The sequence below is a fragment of the Suillus fuscotomentosus genome (assembly GCF_016647785.1).
Source record: "Suillus fuscotomentosus strain FC203 chromosome Unknown F5891scaffold_38, whole genome shotgun sequence".
NCBI lineage: Eukaryota > Fungi > Basidiomycota > Agaricomycetes > Boletales > Suillaceae > Suillus > Suillus fuscotomentosus.
In genome coordinates this window covers 17,657-37,232 of record NW_024539550.1, presented here as the reverse complement: position 1 = coordinate 37,232, position 19,576 = coordinate 17,657, and the positions used below count along the sequence as shown (strand labels likewise).

Below are 19,576 nucleotides of genomic sequence, written 5' to 3'. Positions count from 1 at the left end.
CATCTGACGTTGCAGCACCCAGCACCTCCGAGTCCGCCCAGATCAGCTTAAGGCCGAAACTGGGGAGGAAAGGTTGAACGTGGTGGAAAAGGTGAAGGCAATCCTGATGCGTGCGTCGTTCCCTAGCCAGCATAGCTACATCAACTGAAGCCCAGTTTTCCATATTCCAGACCAGACCTCCTCGAGCCCCATATCCTCCGTTCTCTCAGCAATATCGAAATTGCTTCCATACACGCGTCATGTTGCAGGTGTCGATTCGTGCAAGCGGCATGTGGACGTAGTCATTCCTTGTTAGTAGGCGACGATGGACAGGTCTGGTCTGCGGGTGCCAATAACTTGGGTCAGGTGAGTCGTGCTTTTAGTTCGCGATCTTTGTTGCATAGGTTGACCGGCTGGGGTATGTCAGTGCGGACATCCAGTCACTGCGCGGTCCACTTTCGAAGCCATTGAAGGGCCTTTTCTCGATGGTGAAAGACTGCACGTCATCAAGGCAGCAGTGGGCATAACATTTTCCATTATACTTACCGATGACTCGGGCAAAGGTACGTACCCCTTAACGTATTCTGTTCCTCTGCTAGCTGACGCCCTTCAGTCTTTTCTTTTGGCAGTGGCGAGAAGGGATAATTAGGGTAGGACAGGAGAACACATCATTACCGGAAACAAGACAGCGTTTGACATCGAGACGGAGCCTGGTGAGCTTCGACACTCATTTTGCAACATCACCAACTGATCTGTTTATAAAGTACCCGTGAAAGGACTTGACGAAAAGACTATCATAGACATTGCGTGCGGACCGCAGCACAGTGTAGCCCTCGACTCCCAAGGGTAGGTACCATCTAAACTCAGCCATACGTCACTCAAGTGCTATTAGCCTCGTGTACGTGTGGGGTTATAACGGCTACTGTCAGCTTGGTCTGGGCAACCAACAGGACGTCCTCATCCCTAAAGTAGTTCCAAATGTACGTGTTGCTTCTGTTGTCCCTCGTGAGCTAGCGTTGAAATAGCTTGACTTAGTTTGCCGGACCGAATGAAATACCAATGGGCGCTCATATCATCGCCGGCCCTTCTGACGACCTCATCGGTCTCATCTACAGCTGGATGCGGAAGACACCACGCGGATCTCCAAGCCGAAACCTCTCGCTCATTTCACCAATTACTTTCCTAACCTTATCGTATGCCACATCACTTTGAATATTGTCCCGCGCTCGTTGAATGGTGTGCCAGGATAACCCTGATCTGCTAACCACTTATTTTTGTTGCAATAAATATGAGTCTCCTGGCTCGTTCTTCGTGCCCTGGAAAACACTACCAGATGGACAGAGATTAGGCAGGTTGTTCCTTGAGATAACTGACGTAGCTAACGTCGCGTGTAGGAATCCGTAATTTCGTTGTTGAAGTCACCGTCAAGGTGGCATCTGACGAGACCACCACGCGGAAAGAGAAGACGTACATCAACAAACTGAACCTCGCCCTCATTTAAGCGAGTGATCCGCATATACCTGTCCACCCATCTGCGCGCTATCGCTCGGAGCAGCAGCGGAAACATGCTCAACAGCATGTCTTTGAGAAAGAACACCTACAGCGACGTCTTGAGTAACTTGAGACTTGTTGTCATCGAGCGAATGATGAAGCCAGAGGAGGTGCGGTTCAATTTTCCTTTCTTGTCTCTTCGGTATAACGATGGTTTCAGGTACTAATTGTCGAAAATGACGAGGGTGAAATCATTCGTGAATTCATGAAGGAATTGGGTATGATTGTCCTCTATAAGTAGATGCGAGAGTTGCTGGTCTATCTTACGCATCTGGATGCCTGACAATATATTATCAAAACTGACTTGAAATAACTGACTGGTAAATAATCGACCATCCTTGGTCAATTTGGCGCTGGTCTGACAACCACTCACAGTGTATATTTGGTCCAGTTATTGCTTGACTAGTTGGCAAAGACTTGATCATGTTCTGTCAACCTGACACTCACATGACAACCAGTTTATAATTTATTATCAAGTCTGACTGCTATTTAACTGTTTGACATATACTTGATCATCCTGTATCAGTCCGGCACTTCCCTGGCAATACATTATTGCATATTGACTAGGTGGCAAAGACTTGATCATGTTCTGTCAACCTGACACTCGCATGACAACCAGTGATAATTTATTATCAAGTCTGACTACTATTCAACTGGTTGACATGGACTTGATCATCCTCTATCAGTCTGGCACTTCCCTGGCAATACATTATCGTATATTATCTAGTCTGACCAACACTTCGCTGACTGACTAAGATTTATCAACTCCGCCTAGTCATACCACCGACTCCCCAACTTCCTGATGTAGCCTCCTCTTCATGAGCGAGTGTTACTTCTGAAAGTGTTGCCAATTGATTATCAAAAATGACTGCAAGTTCTTTTGGCGATCCTTCGGGCTTGCATAAGGAGAACATGCTTTTGACGGGTGTTTTATCTGTAATTGGACGTGGCTAGCAAAGTCATGTCGAATGTCAATATATTGAAGTTAGTTCTAGCTAGGTATACTGACATTATTCATAGTTCCTGCATAATGTGTGCCACAAGCTCTGATTTTCTCGTCTCCCGCAATCTGGCCCATTATGATGCTTTCATATTCAATGCCAGAGGAGGGTTGAACATAAGCAAAGTTGCCGGTATGAGTATTGATCTGACGCACGAAATCTTGATTGTATGTGGCTTGCGCTAAACAATCACCAGTAGGAAGATTCAATAGCTGCTCGCTCAGGCCATCATAAATTCCATGTTCATTGCGAAGATCGAAGATAGTGGCAGTAGTCTCGTTGGATGAATCAGACATTTTTGGCGTGAGGTTATCCCAATCATGCTATGCTCTTGTATATATAACGTATTATGACATGAATTTGATTTGCAATGATTTTCAAGAACTCCTGATATCTGTACCTCGACATTGCCAATTAACTATCTCATATGGCATGTGCGTACTCATCCATGGTTTTGTGTTTGATTTTTCGTATATCATTTTCTGACTCCTGAAACGTGTCATCAAATTGCATATTATGTTGAATAGTTTAATCCCCTCATTGGCCATCTCCTCTCGAAATCTGTATATCTGATCTACAGTTTAACCGTTTTTGGGCCATAGTTAATTGGATATTCATTTGTATTAGACGAACATGCGAGTCAATTTTGTATCAGACCTGCACCAGGCAATTCATCTTTAATGTATGCGCTATAGTACTAATCAGCTGATTATCACTTTGCTACAATAAATCGTGTGACACGTACTTCACAATCACATCAGTGATGAGTCCTAGGTCACTGGGATTGACATCGAGTATGTCTTTGCAATTTATTTCGCTTCGTTTGAGAACAAGGACATTGCCATTAGGCATATACACGTTCTCGAAACCTGCGAACGGGACACCAAGGGTATGCAATAAGTAATTCGGTCTGCTGTCATGATGGTCTTCTACACAGACAATGAGTGTCCATGGCAGTTTCGCTCGTGATTTTGGATGTCTAGAAATGGCAGTCCTCGTGACGTCCGGCCGAATGATCGCTGCTTGTTCACCAAACTCATTTAACCATTGAAATGTGTGCAGATCGCTCGTTGATTCCAGCTCGTCCACACCAATTGTCAATGGCGCTGGAACCAATAAGGCTCGATCACATTCCCGCAGGTAAAGTATTGCTCGTCGTCCACCGCTTATCATCTGCAGTCAAATTTCGAAATTGTCAATCACTGCCAGTTTTTGTTCTGGCGAAACGCACCGGATGATGTGCCAGAGTCTTCTTAGTTTTCAAAACATCATCCAACTGCGATGGTCCATGCACAATGTCAGGAATGTGATATAGGCGCGTGGCACACATTGGGTTATCACAATCAAGAGCAAGACGCCAACGATGCTCGGAGTTTCTGAGATGATGATGTGGGCTTCTACGATCCGCTATTCTTTCATCTCCTTCATAACGCCAATCCAAAGTTAGGACATTTTTGGAGTCATCAATCTTCTGCCATAGCAGCGGACAATCGTTATTACAAGCTGATCTCTTGCCTGTTGTATTTTGAATCGGTGTTAAGCACATTGAGGAACACCGTCTTGCTTTCATTTGTGAGGTAGGTGCATCAATTGTCAATAGTGTGCGAAATGAAAGTCCACGGAATGTGAATCTGGGATGAGCACAGAAGACGCCTGATTGTGTCACAAACATCATCTCTGATGTGCAGGCGCTGGCCAATATTACGGTGATAATGGATGTGTCGACACTTTCGGTCACAGTGATGCGAAGGCTCTGGTCATCTTTATACGAGAATCGAGAGTGGGATGATACGAAACTTGTGGCCCAAATTATATTCTGGCCTTCTCTTTCATCTTCTGATATATATCCGTTAGAGAGCAAAAACGAACAGATCGGAAGGGCACTTCCGTGGGGAGCGACAATATTGAGATCTCTGGGTTTCCAATGACCTGGCCGCCAAACTAGTGACAGTGATGCTGATCCTGAAATAACAGCATTGTTGTTTTCGATGGTCTTAGCGAGATTACCATGATTGGTGGTGATGTACGGTTTCAAAAGATCCAGGTAGCGCTTTGTATGCATATTTCCTATGTGATGTCGCATAGTCTTGCAAGTCAAAGAGAGGTTGTAGAGTGCGTTAAAGTCCACAAAATGCGCCAAAGACCAACTGATATTGGGGACAGACAAAACTATGCTGATGATATGTTTCAGTGCCCAGTGAATCATCAACAAATGACCTACGAGCATCTACCAGTGAAACGCCATTGATATTCACGAATGATGTTGCAGACTTTGTTCCTGACATGTTTAACATGCACCTTCTGATGTATGTCTTGTTGCAATGATAGTAGTCTTTTCGTTATTGATGGCCTACGCACGTAGACACTGCATATAGGGGCTATAAAATTTTACATGCTCCCAAATGACGTTTCCAACGCCCTGGATCGACTTGTTTAATAGGAGATTAAAAATCGGTTATCCTCCTTTTCAATTTTCAAATATATCGACAGATTGAAGACTGACCTTGATCTTGAAATATCAAAACAACTTCTTGTCACCGGTTTGCCAATATGCCTTTTTTTGAGATTCATCAGCATTTGAAAAGCAATCGTCGTGACAGTTAATAAAGTCCGGAATCAAATTGAGGTAATGTTACCACTCCTTTTTTTTTCCCCTGAAACGTGCAATAATTTAACAATCACCTCAACTATTCAATGAATTCCAGTCACGATACTACAAGCCTCTTTTTTCCCATTTATTTGGCTTTGGTGTGTCACGAGTTCTCAGCGACTTTAATCGAATATCATGAGTTGGTCTACTTTGCGATATTATCACACATCCTACTTATTATGAAAGCAGGTCTTCTCAATAACGATACGACTTTCGAAATAGTAGCTCGATTGGACGTGTTCCAAATTGTGGAATGTATGCCTGTCAGTCAATTGGTACAAGACGCAGGTCTACACACCATGTGATGCCGATTTGATAATGTCATCCGATGTGCCGTCGGTTCAGACAATTCAATGCAATTCCATGCCATTCTGGAGTCGAGCGGTTCAGTTCTACTTTCATCTCCTGCGCTCGATCCATTGTTGTTGGGCACTATGAAGGCTGTCTCTCCAGACCTACGTATCGCTGCACCAAATGAAGGTGTCGCGTCACTCATCGAAGGTATCCAAAAAATCGGATTCAAGCCAATGCTTGACACATCTCAAGTCTCATCGGATTCCCTTTCCTCATCGTATCGATACGGTTCTTCACTTATTAACAGTGCCATGACTCCACAACCCATGTTGTCAGCATTCGCATATCAAACATTCGAACGTTTCGGCATTCTCATTACTATCATTCACGGTCAATCATCGTCAGTCATCCCTATTGTATTATCTCAACGTTCTTCCGTGGATTGTCTCTTCGTCACTTCGGGAGGACTATTTATTGGTTATCCCGCGTATTTGAAAAAACACGTGGCATATACTCCCGCTATCCATGCACAATCCCCTGCACTCCAAAATGTCACCAACCGTGGATATGACGTTCAATGCAAGAATGATAAGTGGAGCCAGCCTTGTGATACCGAGTGTCCCACTCTCTGGCGTCGCATGCAAGACGGTCAATTCATTCAATGGGGGGACTAGTGGTGCCGAAGTCCGGTTCGGTTCGGTTCTTAGGCCTCTAAATGCGAACGCCGAACTGGACCATCGGTCGCGTTCAGGCAAGGAGGGCGAACGCTGGACCGGACCCTTATGAACGCGTTCACAAGCGTTCGGTTCAAGTTCAGAACGCGTTCGAACGCTCGAACGCTACATATAATTTGACAAAAATTGCAAGAAATACATGAACCGTAAATGAGTAGCTAAATTTCGTCCATGGCATAGTGTTCGTGAGCAGCAGCAAACTCAGCTTGAACTGTTGCAGAAATGTGGCCTTGACGGTACCCACTCTTCAATAACTGAAGGGCCTCGAATGTTGTTGGCAACAAACGATTACGGCGCGCAGTCCCAGTGATGCCGCCACTCGAAAAGGCTCGTTCAGATGCAACGGCAGAGCCTTGAATAGCGAGGTAATCCTTTGCAATGCGTGAGATGGTGGGATATTGAACGGAATGGTGCTAAAGGCATAATGAGTCAACTTGCAAGGAAATGCGATGCGAAAAAACTCACACCCCACCACGCCACTATATTCTCAACATCCTCTAATGGGGCAGCAAGGTAGTCGTCAAGCTCCTGGCGAGGTCTTCGATTTGCGGTGTCATTTGCGACACGAGTTTTGACAGCATCGCGCATCCAGCTATGGCCGTATGACCCATGGCGAGCAAGCGAGGCAGGAGCTGCAATAGACGGCTCTGCAGCAGCGGGCGAGGAGTTGTGATGATAATATTTGTCAAAAACCTTCCGCAAGCTTCTCATGCCCTCGTCGAAGTCGTGAGGCTCCCATTTACCCTTCGCATATGCCACCTTATAGTTAGGATCAAGCGCTACATTGTGCATTAGATAGGGCATCATAGTAAATAAAACACATACCGAGGCAAACAAAATAAACATCAGTTTCGTCAATCTTGTGGTACCATTTGCGAATATTGTCGAGGCCAGAGTTGATTGTGGATGAAAAGTCGTCAAACTTCGAAGAACTAGCCATGTTTTGCCAAGTTTGTTGGAGATACTCGAGGACTGGAATTGCGCGCCATACAGTAGGTTCACGAGTCGCTGAAAACGATTGTTGTGCATTGGCAGGTTCCTGGTTATACAGTAGGTTAATACAACATTTGAGACTCGACTGGACACTCGCACATACCTGAAGCACGTCGTGCATCAATTCCAACTTCTTCCATTCTTCGGCTGAAAGCTTGAATGCTCCATATGACTTGCCCTGCAAGTTTGGGACTTCGTCACTGTCATCCGCCAGTTGTATGAATCTATTCACCCCCTGCGGCAGATCAAATTGAGTTAGTATTGGGCATAGGGATAGAAACCAACTTACTTTGCGTAGCTTAAGGGTGCGCTCCAACATACCAAAGAGTGAGGCCCATCGCGTGCGAATCCATTTCAAAAGCTCAAGCTTCGGCTCATTGACCTCGACACAACACTGTTGAAAAAAAGTGCGTGCTTGGGGAGATTTCCGAATCTGCGTAACAAGTGCGAGGGCTTTTCCTGCGGTGTCGGCAACCTCGAAATCAGTCGTTTCATCATCGTCATCTTCATCGGCCATGTTCTTGAGGAGCACGCTTGCTGGTGTGGGTGCGACCTCCTCGACAAAGTGTTTCGCAGCTAAGTGCAAGGCGTGCTCCATACAGCTGAATAGTAGACATCAATATATATAAATCACGATATTAAATAGTTCACTTACCGCACACGGTGTTCCCCAGCAATCCATTTCTTGCCGGAAGGGTCGATAGCAAGCGCGACGGTCTGAATTGCTGTGTCGTTGTTGGTAGCATTGTCAGCTGTAAACCATCCAACCTTAGTGCGGATGCCATAGTTATTGATAGTTTCAATCAGGATTCGTCCAATGTTGCTCCCACTGTGATTGCCGTTGATGATGGTGAATGCAAGCTGCTCTGTCTTCAACTCCCACTCATGAGGTTTCCCAGCTGGGGAGTCAATATAATGCGCGGTGACGGAGAGAAAAGGTACCCCAGGTTCAGAGGTCCATGAGTCGAACGTGATCGAAATCTTGCTATCAACTTGCTTAAGTTTCTCCTTGACACGTTGAACGGCAAGCTGCGCCCGTTCAAGAATTTCATCTCGAGTTTTGGTGTGGTGAGGAATATCCCTGTCTGAAAGGGAAGGCCGGAGGTATTGAAGGAGCCGGCGAAAGGGTCCCTTGTCAACGAGTTGGAATGCCTATCTATGGCATGAACATCCTAAGTCACGATTACAAAAAAAAACACTCACCTCGTCCTCAGACACGATAAGCTCAACAATGTAATCCATTAGACCGGTCTTGGTGAATTCAGGAATTTTAGGCGTGAGGGAGGCATCTAACGTTTTCTGCAAGTCGTCGGTTGCTTTGCAGTTAGGAGGTATCGCCCGATCATGCATCTTGATACCTCGTTCTTTGCAGCGGTCGCGGTATATTGGAAAGTGACACTTCGCATTTCGAGCGATATGGGTGCGGCGAGTCGAAACACTGCCTTTGAAAAAGCACTGATTGGTGGGTACATCATTGGCTCTTGAATTGACAATGTTAGTTATGTGTGTGACGTTCAAAGTAAAAGTAAAAACATACCTGCATATCTCGCACCACCAGCCATCTTCGGGTTCTTGGGTGTGCGGATTGATGCGTCCCTTCTCCTGAGTAAATACTACCTTCAAATCCCCACTGCGCTCCTCTTTCTTCTTATGCTTGCGATCCTCACGGTCCTTGTCTCCAAATACCTTGGTCCGCTCGTAAGCTTCCTCCCCGTCATTGTCTTCGGCCTCTTCTTCATCATCTGAACAATCCTCTAGTGCAGGAGGTTCGTCGTCATCGTCATCATGGTGACGGACCAGACGGGACCCACGTTGCACTCGCTTGGGTGCAGGCTGTCCTTGGGGAGGTGCTGGAGCCACTCATTTGGCTGGAGTCGTGTTGCCAGCATCGCGGATTTTTTCTGTCGGTTTAACAGCTCGGCCTGAGCGAGACACAAAGGCAGTTAGCTTGCCATTGGATGCAGGAGGTGGAGGTGGAGGAAGCATGGGCGTGTCATCGTCAGGATCATTGTACCAATCGATGGCACTAGCATCCTTGAGTTGGCCGTCAGATCCAAGTGCGCACGACATTTGTGCAGCAAGGAGGGTGAAGATTGAACCTGTAGTAAGTAGCTCATTTATTCCAAATTTTATGATAAGAGATCAAAAAAATGACGCACCTTGAACATCCTGTTGCCATGCAATTACTTGGTGTTGAAGCTTGAAGTACCAGAACGAGAAACCTGAGAATATGTTCTGAAAATAAAGACCATTGAAGTCTGAATAAAGATTAACATTTGTTTAACATTAGGCTTACCAGAACATCGAGTAGATTACCAGGGAAGTCAGATCTCGCCAATGGAAATGTGTTGGGTGTTTTGGCTGCGAAGTCCGATCCGCTATTGATTGTCCCGAGATCGATCGACATGCCGGTTGCCAGAAGATCAGAGCAGATATATTGGTGGATCATGCAAAGAATATGAGAACACGTTCAGACGGGTTCGAACGGGTTCGAACGGGTTCACAGTATTCAGGCAGCAGCCGAACGCTGAACTTAATAATCAGTTCGGTCCTTATACTATTTCGAACCCAGGACCGAACCCACGGTCCGGTCCGGGAGGGTTCAGGTCCGAACCGAAGTTCAGAACCGGACTGCGGCATCACTAGGGGGGACGGAATCTCGCCTTTCGCTATGCTCAATGGCCAAAGTTACTTTTGGCGATTATCTCGGAAATGTTACAATTCAAACTGTATCCAGAACTCGATGCCATTTGGGAATCCTTCTGGAGTTCCAACGTCCAACGAAGATGTCATGCTCATTGTTGAACAAGCTCGTCAAAACAATGTTTGTGGATCTAATTTGGTATCTGCATTTCAAACTAATGTCACGATGTTAGCCGAAAACATTCAGTGTGCGGGGTATATTGTTTGCGCAGGCAACAGACCGACCAATCATAGTGCTTATCTTCCTAGACAAAGGAAGAACTCGTTTGAGGTCCATTGATGATCTCAATTTGAGACACTATGTCCGGGAAAATGGGATTGAAGTCGATTATATGATCGATGGTAGTTCCACTCGCCAAACATTTATCTCTGGCATATATGCTTACACTGTCATTCGCGATCATCACGAGGTTTTCAATAATCTCCCAAGCATGCTCTTGAATGGACCAATAGTCAATTCACAAGGCTATCAATATTTGCCAATGACGCCCCCTCGTAGCAACATCCTGGTCATCAAACATGCCGTTTCTTCTACTTTTGAACCCAAGGACATGCAACGCAGAGACCTCAAACGTGTTTCTGAACTATTAATAAAGTATGATATTCTCTATGTTTCCGAATAATCTCACATTTGTTTGGATTCTTTTTAGAGCGGATGAAGCCGGCAATCTATTCAACAACATTCTCAGAACATCGCCTAACTTTTGATGGAAATTAAATTCAGAATTCGATGAGGATGTTATTTAGGAAGAGCTTTGATAATTATAATGAAAAGTCTAGTAGTTTTTCAATCATTCTCACTGTCTTGTAATAGTCTATTCAATGTCATCTGCGACTTGTTTTTGGGAATACAAATGAATCCAAGTGATATGAATTGCGTGAGGGAGTGAATTTCCTTACACTACAGCATGGACTATTTTGAGGCATGTCACAGACCTTCTCGCTTGACATGATCATCAGATTCCGAAACCGTCATGCAACCAGTAATCGATGAACCATGACCTAAACCAATATTCTCATCAGATTCTGTATCAACATCAGCCAATTGCAAACCATTCAAGAAAACAAGGCTCTGACGAAAATACTAACCAGTCAGGATTAATCATTGGAACGTTAGGCCTGTGTTTCCTATCTGGCCTCGATACCAAATGAGTGCGCGTGATCGTCGATGTACGCCTGACTCTGGTAGGGTTCTGGTTCGTATCGCAATGTCTTCGAGCTCCCCAATCTGTTGGAGACGTAAAATTTGCTGGTAGCAGATGAGTGGGAAGCAAGCGAACATATGGCAAGATCAAACTTTTTCATGTTCACTTTAGGGCAAATGCAGAGATTACGTCACTATTTTTCCTAAAATCCAAAATGTTGGGAACAATCTCAAAGTCTAACGGTGAGTGTATATAATAGGAAATAAGAATAAGTCCAGAGTATCGAAGATGATCGAACGAGAATAGGAGAGAAAAGAGAAACCTCTAGAGACCACTTCAGTGGGCTCATTGAGAAGGTGAAGCAATTTCTCGGTATCGATGAGGCTTTGGTTGATTACGCGGTATACGCCGCCGAGGTTCGACAGAGAGAAATAGAGCTGATGTGGATGGCATCGGCGTGGTTGTAACTAGAAGACGTCAGCTTGATACGACACGAAAGAGATAAGGTACCCACCTGCGCATAATAAGTGATGAACACCACAAAATCGCTAGTATTACTCTGTCCCCTTGTGATGCGCGACGCGACGATCAAGGAACCGACCAGAAGACCAGAGGTGATGATGAGTGTTTGCACGAGGTTCAGCAGGTTGAGAGATACTACATGTGTAATCAGCATTTGCGTTCGCCATTGGAATGAAACACAGGTTTGGTTGGAAAATGAGAAACAACTTGGAAGCGAGACGCGGTTTTTAAAATGAGATGAGGCAAAAACACTCACGGACAACCCTCTTCTCCAAACTCTGATACTCCTCGATAGCCTCCGTATATCTCTGCGCCTCATACTCCTCCCCACCGAAATACTTGACAGTCTTGTAATTGAGGAGACAATCCGTATGAATCCCACGCATGTTCTGAGCAGGCATAGAATCAGGACCCTCTCCATAGAGAACGAATAGCAGTAAACACTTACCACATCCCGCTCATTCATCAGTCTCCGTATGCTAGTCCTATACCTCGTAAGCACGACACTCGCCCAGATATGACTCCCCATCACGACTCCAACCACAGCGCCCAACGCAGGTTCGAACTTGACGACAAACACAACGAGCGCAACACATATATCCACGAGTGCAGGAACCACTGTGAACCCAATAAGCTCGCCAAGGCGGTTTATTGCGCTTCCTCTATCAAGAATACAGAGCAGCTCACCAATCTTGCGTTTCGTGTGCCAACTGAGAGAAAGAGCCAGGACATGGTTGAATGAGAGCATCAACATGCTGCGGTCGCTGTATTGCATGAGTGGAATCCAGAATGCATCGCGGAAAGCTGCGAGACCGCCTGAGGAAGCAAGGAAACGGAGCATGACATAGGTGATTAGGTACGGCCATGGGCTTGAACCAAATGCAGGGAATGGAGCTACGCCTGGTGTGTCGAATGTGGTGATGAGTGCGGAAAGTACGAAAAGAAGAAATGTGTTGACTACACGTCCTAGAACAAAGATGAAGAAACAAGTGAACTGCAGAACTATCAGTTTGGTTGATGAAAATGCAAAGGAGATACGTACTGCGATAAATTGCAGCTTTGGATAACGGGAAGGCCAGAGATGAAGCGCGATGCGAAATAGACGAGAAAAGAGTTCGCGCCAAGAGGGATCGACAGCTACTTCGCGTGGTGTTGTCTGTGAAAACGTTAGGTTGCGTTACACTAGATTGACAGCCCTGCTGACCTTATTTGGCTCTCGTACACCTGGAACTGGGGACGCGCGGCGCGTTGTAGGACCGCTTCTGGATGTAAAAGTGCCATATTTGGCGGTACTACCGGGACCGTCAGGGTCGGCATCTTCTGATGGCAGCAATGATGATTGATGAGGAACGTGTTGCGATATGAGACGAGCGGACCTTAACTCGACTTCGATTCCAAATCTCGTCATCACACTCATCTCATTCAACCTTTCACTATCACTGAATCTCCGTGACACACTTGTTGACTGAATTGTATTGTAAGTCATGCTTAATATGGATAAAGAATCTAAACTCACAAGTCTCATACGCACATATTTAATGTACATCTTCACCAGCGAGCTGTCTGCTTGAGTTGTGATGCAAAGATATACCAAGCTCGTCCATATACATGTAAGAGCCTCTGGTAGGATTCGTCCACAAAATAAACTGTATGTATCATCATGTTATTCAGCATGTAATCTTACAATCATTCACGTACTTGAAATATATCCACGCTGAATTAACAGACCATGAATTTGCATCAGCAGCATTGAAACGCTTCATAAGCGATCCAAGTAACGTGCGTTGTAGAAACCTATTCATCTCAGTCGCTTGGACGTTCCGGAGGAACTATCTACTAACCCGTTGACTAAGAATTTGAATTATGCAATCGGCGTCGTTTATGTGACATATGAACAGTTTCATCGTCTGTTGAAACAAAATGAATATGCTGGACGTCATTTTCAGATTGGAAAACACCTTTGTGCATAGATTTCATGCTGGATACATATTCTGTACATGTCGATGAAGGATTCCGGGTCAATGAATGATGGCGCATCAATGACGGTGATCTCAAATGCTCTCTAGAACGATGCTATTCATTACCGTCGTAGGGAAGAATTAGCAGAGTCAGAACGGAACAGAAATAGAAATACATTACGGTAGTAGAAGGCTCCCACGAATTTGCTTGCTCTTGCAGTAAGTGGAGTTGGCGATTACGTTCTAGATGGTCGTTGGTTTGAATGGTTTGCGAATTGACAGACACTATAGTTTTCACATGGAATACAAGTCGACGTCGAGCATCATCTTGTTCTGCTGGCAAGCCATATCGAAATATGGTTTGCCATCGAATAATATTTAGACGATATTCTTCCTTTCGAGCATCTTCAGACAGGCGACTTCGGATCCTTTTGATCGAGAACGGTCGGAGGATTAGAAGGGATGACAGCGAAGTGACCCGAGAGAGCATGACATATGGGGCCTCAGTGCCTTTACAACTTTCGATATCCACAATAGCCTGGGCGAGGGTCTTCCCTTGTGCTTTATGGGTCGTCATTGCAAATGCAGGTAAAACAGGTATCTGAGAACGAGTGATCTTACATCAGTTTCTGTGAATAAGGATGTGTGAAATCCATTTCTACAGTGTCTTGCAAAGCCACGACATAATTCGGTGGTAAATGAGGCAATACGTTGTCGGTAGTCGAAGTAGAATGGACGACACATGATATGGCATGTCAATTACCTTGCAAGTCAAGAGTGTACCGAATGCTTTTAAGAATGCCCTGACAACCATTCACAATACCACCATCGACATCAAAATTGTGTGAGATGATAACTGGCATGCCAATGACAAGAGGAATCTTGCCTAACCGTTGACTTGTACTTCCAGTGTGCAAATCCTGCAAGTGAGCTTTCAAATCTTCGTCGATAATCTCTCTACCGCCCTGATAATCAGTACAATGGTACCAATGTAAAGCACGGTTCGTTCGTCGGGCAAATGATAAAACTGCGTGTGTATTGAAAGCATCTTTCACATCATTGTTGCTGACAATCATTGGAGCATCGCGCCATTGTATATTCCAATCCGGACGTACATTAGAGATCAAACGAGACTGCAACAGGTTATAATCATCCTCAGTACACTTCCCCACTCGTAATCTCGACAGAAGACTGACAAAGGTTTCATTCTCTGCTCCTCTGCTGACGCATGACCTCCGTGAGAATGACTACAGTTGTGACTGATAACCATAGCAACTTCCCAAGAATTGTATTTTGACCTTGTTTAGTAGCTACTCGATGTATGTTTATATGCCCATACAACCGAGGTTGTCCAACAGGAGGTAATTGGTTGAAATCTCCAGCAAATATGATATTTAGCCCTCCGAAAGGTGATGTGTTTCCTTTGGCTTCTATCAACGCTTCACTAATCTGCAGCATGAAATTACAGCCGATCATAGATACTTCGTCTACAAATAAATAATCTACTCCTTCCCACATAGCGACTAGATCTCTATTTGTTTTGCATCGTGCGTTCTTTTGCGTGCTGCGTTGTCCAAGTCTAAGTGCTGAATGTAAGGTCATGCCACAGATATTTCTCGCGGCTACTCCTGTGTATGAAGTCAGCCGAAATCTCCGCTCTTCATTGCGACGACGAAAGAACTCTTTGAGAACGTTGATAACTTGCGACTTTCCCGTCCCTCCACAACCACCAATGTACATGCGCAACTGTTCAGGTGAACGATTTATGCTATGTTCAGCGACAATACGAAACGCACGCGCCTGCTCGAGATTGAGAGAAAATTCATGGATCATGCCATCAATACTCGAGCTGTCATCCTCTATATCTGTTTCACTCCGACGATTTCGAACGCCGTTGCTGCAATCACCATTGAGATCTTGCTGCTCTTCAGCATTCCTGAATGCATTTCCATCTCGAATGGCACTGTGCATAACATTTGTATCAGTTCGCACCTGGTTGTTCAAATCATTTACAGGACTAGTCTGATCATTACTGACAGATATCTTGTTTTTCCATGCATCTCGACGGTTATTGTATTCCGCCTCCCACGCATCTTCCAATGATCTATCATCCGCCATCACACACTCTGTGGCATCAGCCAGATTCGTCACTATTTTCATTAGAAACGGCGTGGCAAAAGCCCATCTGCCACATACCAGAACGCTCTGCATGATATAGACAATTCATCAAAGTGTCATTCGAACGTGCTCGATGGACTGAATGACATGAATCAATTGCTTGCAAATGCTCTAGTACGTCTGTATCTTGAATATAACAATCTTCTTCGCTGTATCGTGTCCCAGATGTGTGAGAACGATCCACATTGGACTTTGTCCGCAAAGATCGCAATCTTTCTGCAAAGTAATCGTCTCGGCTATCCCGGCACTCATGCAAAATTTGCATGTTATCCATCACACTCTTCAAACTAATATAGGACGCACTCAAAAACATTGTGAACGCAGATACCCAAGATTGGCCTTCTCTTCGTAAGTCCGTCACAGTTCGCCAAGGCTTGAATAAAATTAACATCAATCTACAATAGCGCGGATAGACAGCGGCTCTGTCTCGACGAGGAATTCCAGCACCAATAGGCACTGGGACCAAACGATTTTGCATCAATCGGATGCGAGTGACATGTGATTGTTTTTGAGGATGAGCTTCATGGAGTGATACACACGGACGTTCGCGTGATTGATCATGAAGTAAGAGTCGTAATTCTTCCATCCCAAAAATGGACTCATTGTCATGAAGAGGATGGCTGTCATTGTCATCATCATCTTCATTACGATGTTTCTTAGACAGTGGCACCTTCTCTGTTTGAGCTATGAAGTCCCATAGAGAAAGCAAACGGAGCTGCGGACCACGCAATCTGTAATCCAGAAGCTGAGAAGGTTTGGCACTCAATTCTCCTACATGATTGACGGACACACCGACTTCTTCGTCAATGTCATCCTCGATGTCATCATCGTCGTGTGGAAACTCGTGTACTTCTTCATTAGCATCTTGATCAGTTTGGTCGTCTTCATGACATATGTCTTGCGAATTACTGTCACTATCGTTTGGTTCGGCTTCAAGCATGCTGAATTCATTGATAGAATTCCCTCCAACACACTTTGCATTGCATTCAGGACTCGGACTCTCGGCATCGATATATCTTTCGAAAGAGGTCCAATACAGATTATTGAACGAATGACTAGTGAAGTGATCTTCGAGTTCTAACAGATAGGAGCATACCTGCGGACCAGACAATTCCTGATGAGATATCATCGAATATGCACATTTTTGAAGCAAGCGCTTGGCACGAAGTGTCGAATCTCCATCCTCTGGATGATATTCTCCTAATTTATGGACTGCAAGATCCAAAGCGGCATATGCGACATGCGCTTTCAACTGAGATTTCGTGATGTAATCTGTAATATAGTACAAAATAGCCTTTGCACTTGCGCCTGATCCAATGAACTTGATATCCATATTACATCGAATGAGCTCTAACATTGTTTCGTTGAAATTATTCACCATACCATCTAAACATCGAAGAGAGATTTCGCCACTATCCATATCAAAAGAACTAGAAGGACAATATTTCTTTTCGTCCAGACCAAATCTACACTCTTTCGGCTGGGGAGGTCCTTTCCAGTACTTGAAACAAGTAGCTGAATGCCTATGCACCTGACATGCTCGAGTAAGATGGTACAAGTCCTTTTGTCTTGCCATATGATATCTGTCGCCCCAAGCAGATTGAGAAACTCCTATGACAGAGCATGGATGATGAGATGCAGAGGGAACCGCACAACAAGGATCTGGATCGTCAGGCAATGAATTAGATATGCTATCATCCAAGAATGCGAGCAAGCGATGTTGAAAATCCGTATCTTTGTCTTTCATAACTCGGTCATGGATCTCATTCGGATCCAAAGCTCCCTCCAACCACACTAACATATGACAATGTAAAGTGCCACGACCCTGCGCTTCAACGCACCCATAATAACCTTTGACTAAACCCAATATTCCACCCTCAACATCACAACCTGAGGGATCAAAGCCTAACACACATGAAATAAACGCTTTCATATAGATGTTGAAAAACTTCGCTCCCAAAGCCGGATTCCTTGCGACTTGGATGGATTGCTCAAAAAAATTGGGCACGTCAGCATGTAAAAGGTTATCAATGTCGATATCAACACCGGAAAGGAATTTCACCACAGGACTGTAAACATCTGCAGGATTTATGGTAATATAGAAACTAGGCAGACCATGAGCCATCATCATACCTCGTATCTCATTCCGCATATGGAGTCGAGCTGCAGCTGATCCTCGCACATGTGACGAGACAACTTTCACTTGTTGCATAAGACTGAGAACCTTGCGCTCTTCATCAGAATAGGCTGTTTGATTGTCACCCTGAGCTACACGCTCGGACACCACATGGACTGCTTCAGGAGACACCATTGCAAAATTTCGAGCAACAGACGAGAAATCCGTAAGACGAACCTTCAGGCTTGAATGCAAAAGAATTTCTCGTCGTTGCAGTACATTGAAAACGGTGAACAAGAACGAATAATGCTCTTGAAAACGTTTGTCTGTGAGAGAAAATAAGTGTTTGACATGCTTTTTCATGGATATCCTTGTGGTGCGAATCGAATCCTCGAAGCCACCCAGACCATAAGGGAACAAGATCGGATAAATCATTGGAAATAACTGCGGATTGAAGAACTCATTGACAGGCTGAGGACCATGCGGAACTTCGATGTATCCTCCACCACGCTGTTTCACGTGTCGTAACGCAGCAGCTCGTAACTCATTAGCAGGGGCGTGTGCATCCACATCTGTAACTACCACGTTAGAAAATGGCACAGGAATGTCTGTAGCATCGCAATGATCAACCATGCCTTCAGAATCCAAAGACGGCGCATCATATTTCGAAGTGAGAAGATCATCAGATTGATCAGACAACACATGTTGAATATGCACAGGCAATGTCTGTTCTTCTTGTAAACTGTCGAGAAGCGTATGATCAATGACAACTTCAGCATACAAAGGATTATGTTGCACAAGCCATTGTAAAGCATTACGCACACGCTCACGCCTGATTATCAAGGGTCTGGCCTTGGTACGTAACCACTCTGCTGAAGGTGGTTTCGATCCTACAAAGATCACACAAACTGGTGTGGAAACGTCATCAAGAGTACAAGGAAGAACATCTAGTAATGCAGAAGGATTCTGAGGATAAATAATAATATGACCTTTGAATCCCCGTTGAGAATATGGCAATTGGAGGCCCTGATTTTCTTCTTTCAAATGAACCACCCAGCATTTAGCGCGACAACGAGCAATCATGGCCTCTTCAATGACTGTGAGATCCCGTAATACATTTGGAACAGGGCCAAGATAATGATGATTGGCTAGAGCAGTGGAAGGAAGCTTGCCTTTCCGCAACGACGAAAGACACGAAACACATATAGCCAAAGTAATGCGATGTTCATCGTCGTGATGCACGCCATGATCGTCAATAAGAACATCCACCAAAGCATCATCAACGTGTGTCGTGGCAGAAGGAAAAGATGTAGAACGTAGCCACCATGGATCCAAGTTTCCACCCTTGCCATGGAGACGTCGATCGGGACGCCGAAGAATATCACAATCTAGTTCAGAAGGTGTAACCAATTCACGCTGGCGTACAGGACACGCCTCTGCACAGCATGCGCAGGTAAAAGTCGCAAGAGAATCAACCGATATTTGCTCACGAAATGCACAGCGCACCTTGTACTTAATTCCGTCATCCACTAAACGTGGCCACGCTTGTCGAACTTTCTCCTTGGTCTGCTCTGCGAGGATAAATTGCGCATCTTGTTCTGCACTTTGCAACTCAGCGTGTTTCCCCTTCTTTAACATAGAAAGGAATGATCGTAATTTCTTTCTCAGCACACGCAAATTATCACCTGTGGAATGCTGAATGTTATGAATGCGAAAAAGACGGCGAAGAGGTCTTGCAGACATCCGAGAACC

The 19,576-nt window shown here is 44.9% G+C and overlaps 9 protein-coding genes across 9 annotated transcripts; 2 read left to right on the top strand and 7 right to left on the bottom strand.

The window, feature by feature from the left end:
- Window positions 1–171: 171 nt before the first annotated feature.
- On the top strand, window positions 172–1,191 carry F5891DRAFT_955237 (regulator of chromosome condensation 1/beta-lactamase-inhibitor protein II; the record flags this gene model as incomplete). Its single annotated transcript, XM_041375308.1, has 6 exons — window positions 172–345; window positions 407–565; window positions 629–692; window positions 744–825; window positions 872–959; window positions 1,015–1,191. Coding segments are annotated over 6 exons (744 nt in total), but the record flags the coding sequence as incomplete, so codon positions are not given.
- A 1,100-nt stretch (window positions 1,192–2,291) lies between these two features.
- Window positions 2,292–2,827, bottom strand: F5891DRAFT_1190605 (uncharacterized protein; the record flags this gene model as incomplete). Its single annotated transcript, XM_041367332.1, has 2 exons — window positions 2,292–2,480; window positions 2,540–2,827. 2 exons carry the CDS (start codon window positions 2,825–2,827, stop codon window positions 2,292–2,294), a joined length of 477 nt encoding a protein of 158 aa, XP_041224115.1.
- Window positions 2,828–3,171: 344 nt separating this feature from the next.
- F5891DRAFT_981698 (uncharacterized protein) lies at window positions 3,172–3,861 on the bottom strand (the record flags this gene model as incomplete). The annotated part of the gene is made up of 3 exons (XM_041377143.1): window positions 3,172–3,220; window positions 3,277–3,704; window positions 3,763–3,861. The coding sequence occupies 3 exons, from the start codon at window positions 3,859–3,861 to the stop codon at window positions 3,172–3,174; spliced, it is 576 nt and encodes a 191-aa protein (XP_041224114.1).
- A 1,673-nt stretch (window positions 3,862–5,534) lies between these two features.
- Window positions 5,535–6,149, top strand: F5891DRAFT_1190604 (uncharacterized protein; the record flags this gene model as incomplete). The annotated part of the gene is made up of 1 exon (XM_041367331.1): window positions 5,535–6,149. The coding sequence occupies one exon, from the start codon at window positions 5,535–5,537 to the stop codon at window positions 6,147–6,149; it is 615 nt and encodes a 204-aa protein (XP_041224113.1).
- A 5,137-nt stretch (window positions 6,150–11,286) lies between these two features.
- Window positions 11,287–12,704, bottom strand: F5891DRAFT_955337 (ABC transporter type 1, transmembrane domain-containing protein; the record flags this gene model as incomplete). Its single annotated transcript, XM_041375317.1, has 5 exons — window positions 11,287–11,487; window positions 11,565–11,707; window positions 11,829–11,961; window positions 12,015–12,566; window positions 12,615–12,704. Coding segments are annotated over 5 exons (1,119 nt in total), but the record flags the coding sequence as incomplete, so codon positions are not given.
- A 1,184-nt stretch (window positions 12,705–13,888) lies between these two features.
- F5891DRAFT_891921 (uncharacterized protein) lies at window positions 13,889–14,107 on the bottom strand (the record flags this gene model as incomplete). Its single annotated transcript, XM_041373306.1, has 1 exon — window positions 13,889–14,107. A coding segment is annotated over one exon (219 nt), but the record flags the coding sequence as incomplete, so codon positions are not given.
- A 736-nt stretch (window positions 14,108–14,843) lies between these two features.
- F5891DRAFT_1042434 (uncharacterized protein) lies at window positions 14,844–16,390 on the bottom strand (the record flags this gene model as incomplete). Its single annotated transcript, XM_041362107.1, has 5 exons — window positions 16,113–16,390; window positions 15,698–16,056; window positions 15,138–15,654; window positions 14,999–15,077; window positions 14,844–14,939 (listed from the first exon to the last, which is right to left on the bottom strand). Coding segments are annotated over exons 2-3 (841 nt in total), but the record flags the coding sequence as incomplete, so codon positions are not given.
- Window positions 16,391–16,405: 15 nt separating this feature from the next.
- F5891DRAFT_889667 (uncharacterized protein) lies at window positions 16,406–17,641 on the bottom strand (the record flags this gene model as incomplete). Its single annotated transcript, XM_041373265.1, has 2 exons — window positions 16,406–16,616; window positions 16,683–17,641. Coding segments are annotated over 2 exons (1,170 nt in total), but the record flags the coding sequence as incomplete, so codon positions are not given.
- A 422-nt stretch (window positions 17,642–18,063) lies between these two features.
- F5891DRAFT_1129385 (uncharacterized protein) lies at window positions 18,064–18,907 on the bottom strand (the record flags this gene model as incomplete). Its single annotated transcript, XM_041364390.1, has 2 exons — window positions 18,064–18,150; window positions 18,176–18,907. The coding sequence occupies 2 exons, from the start codon at window positions 18,905–18,907 to the stop codon at window positions 18,064–18,066; spliced, it is 819 nt and encodes a 272-aa protein (XP_041224108.1).
- Window positions 18,908–19,576: the final 669 nt, after the last annotated feature.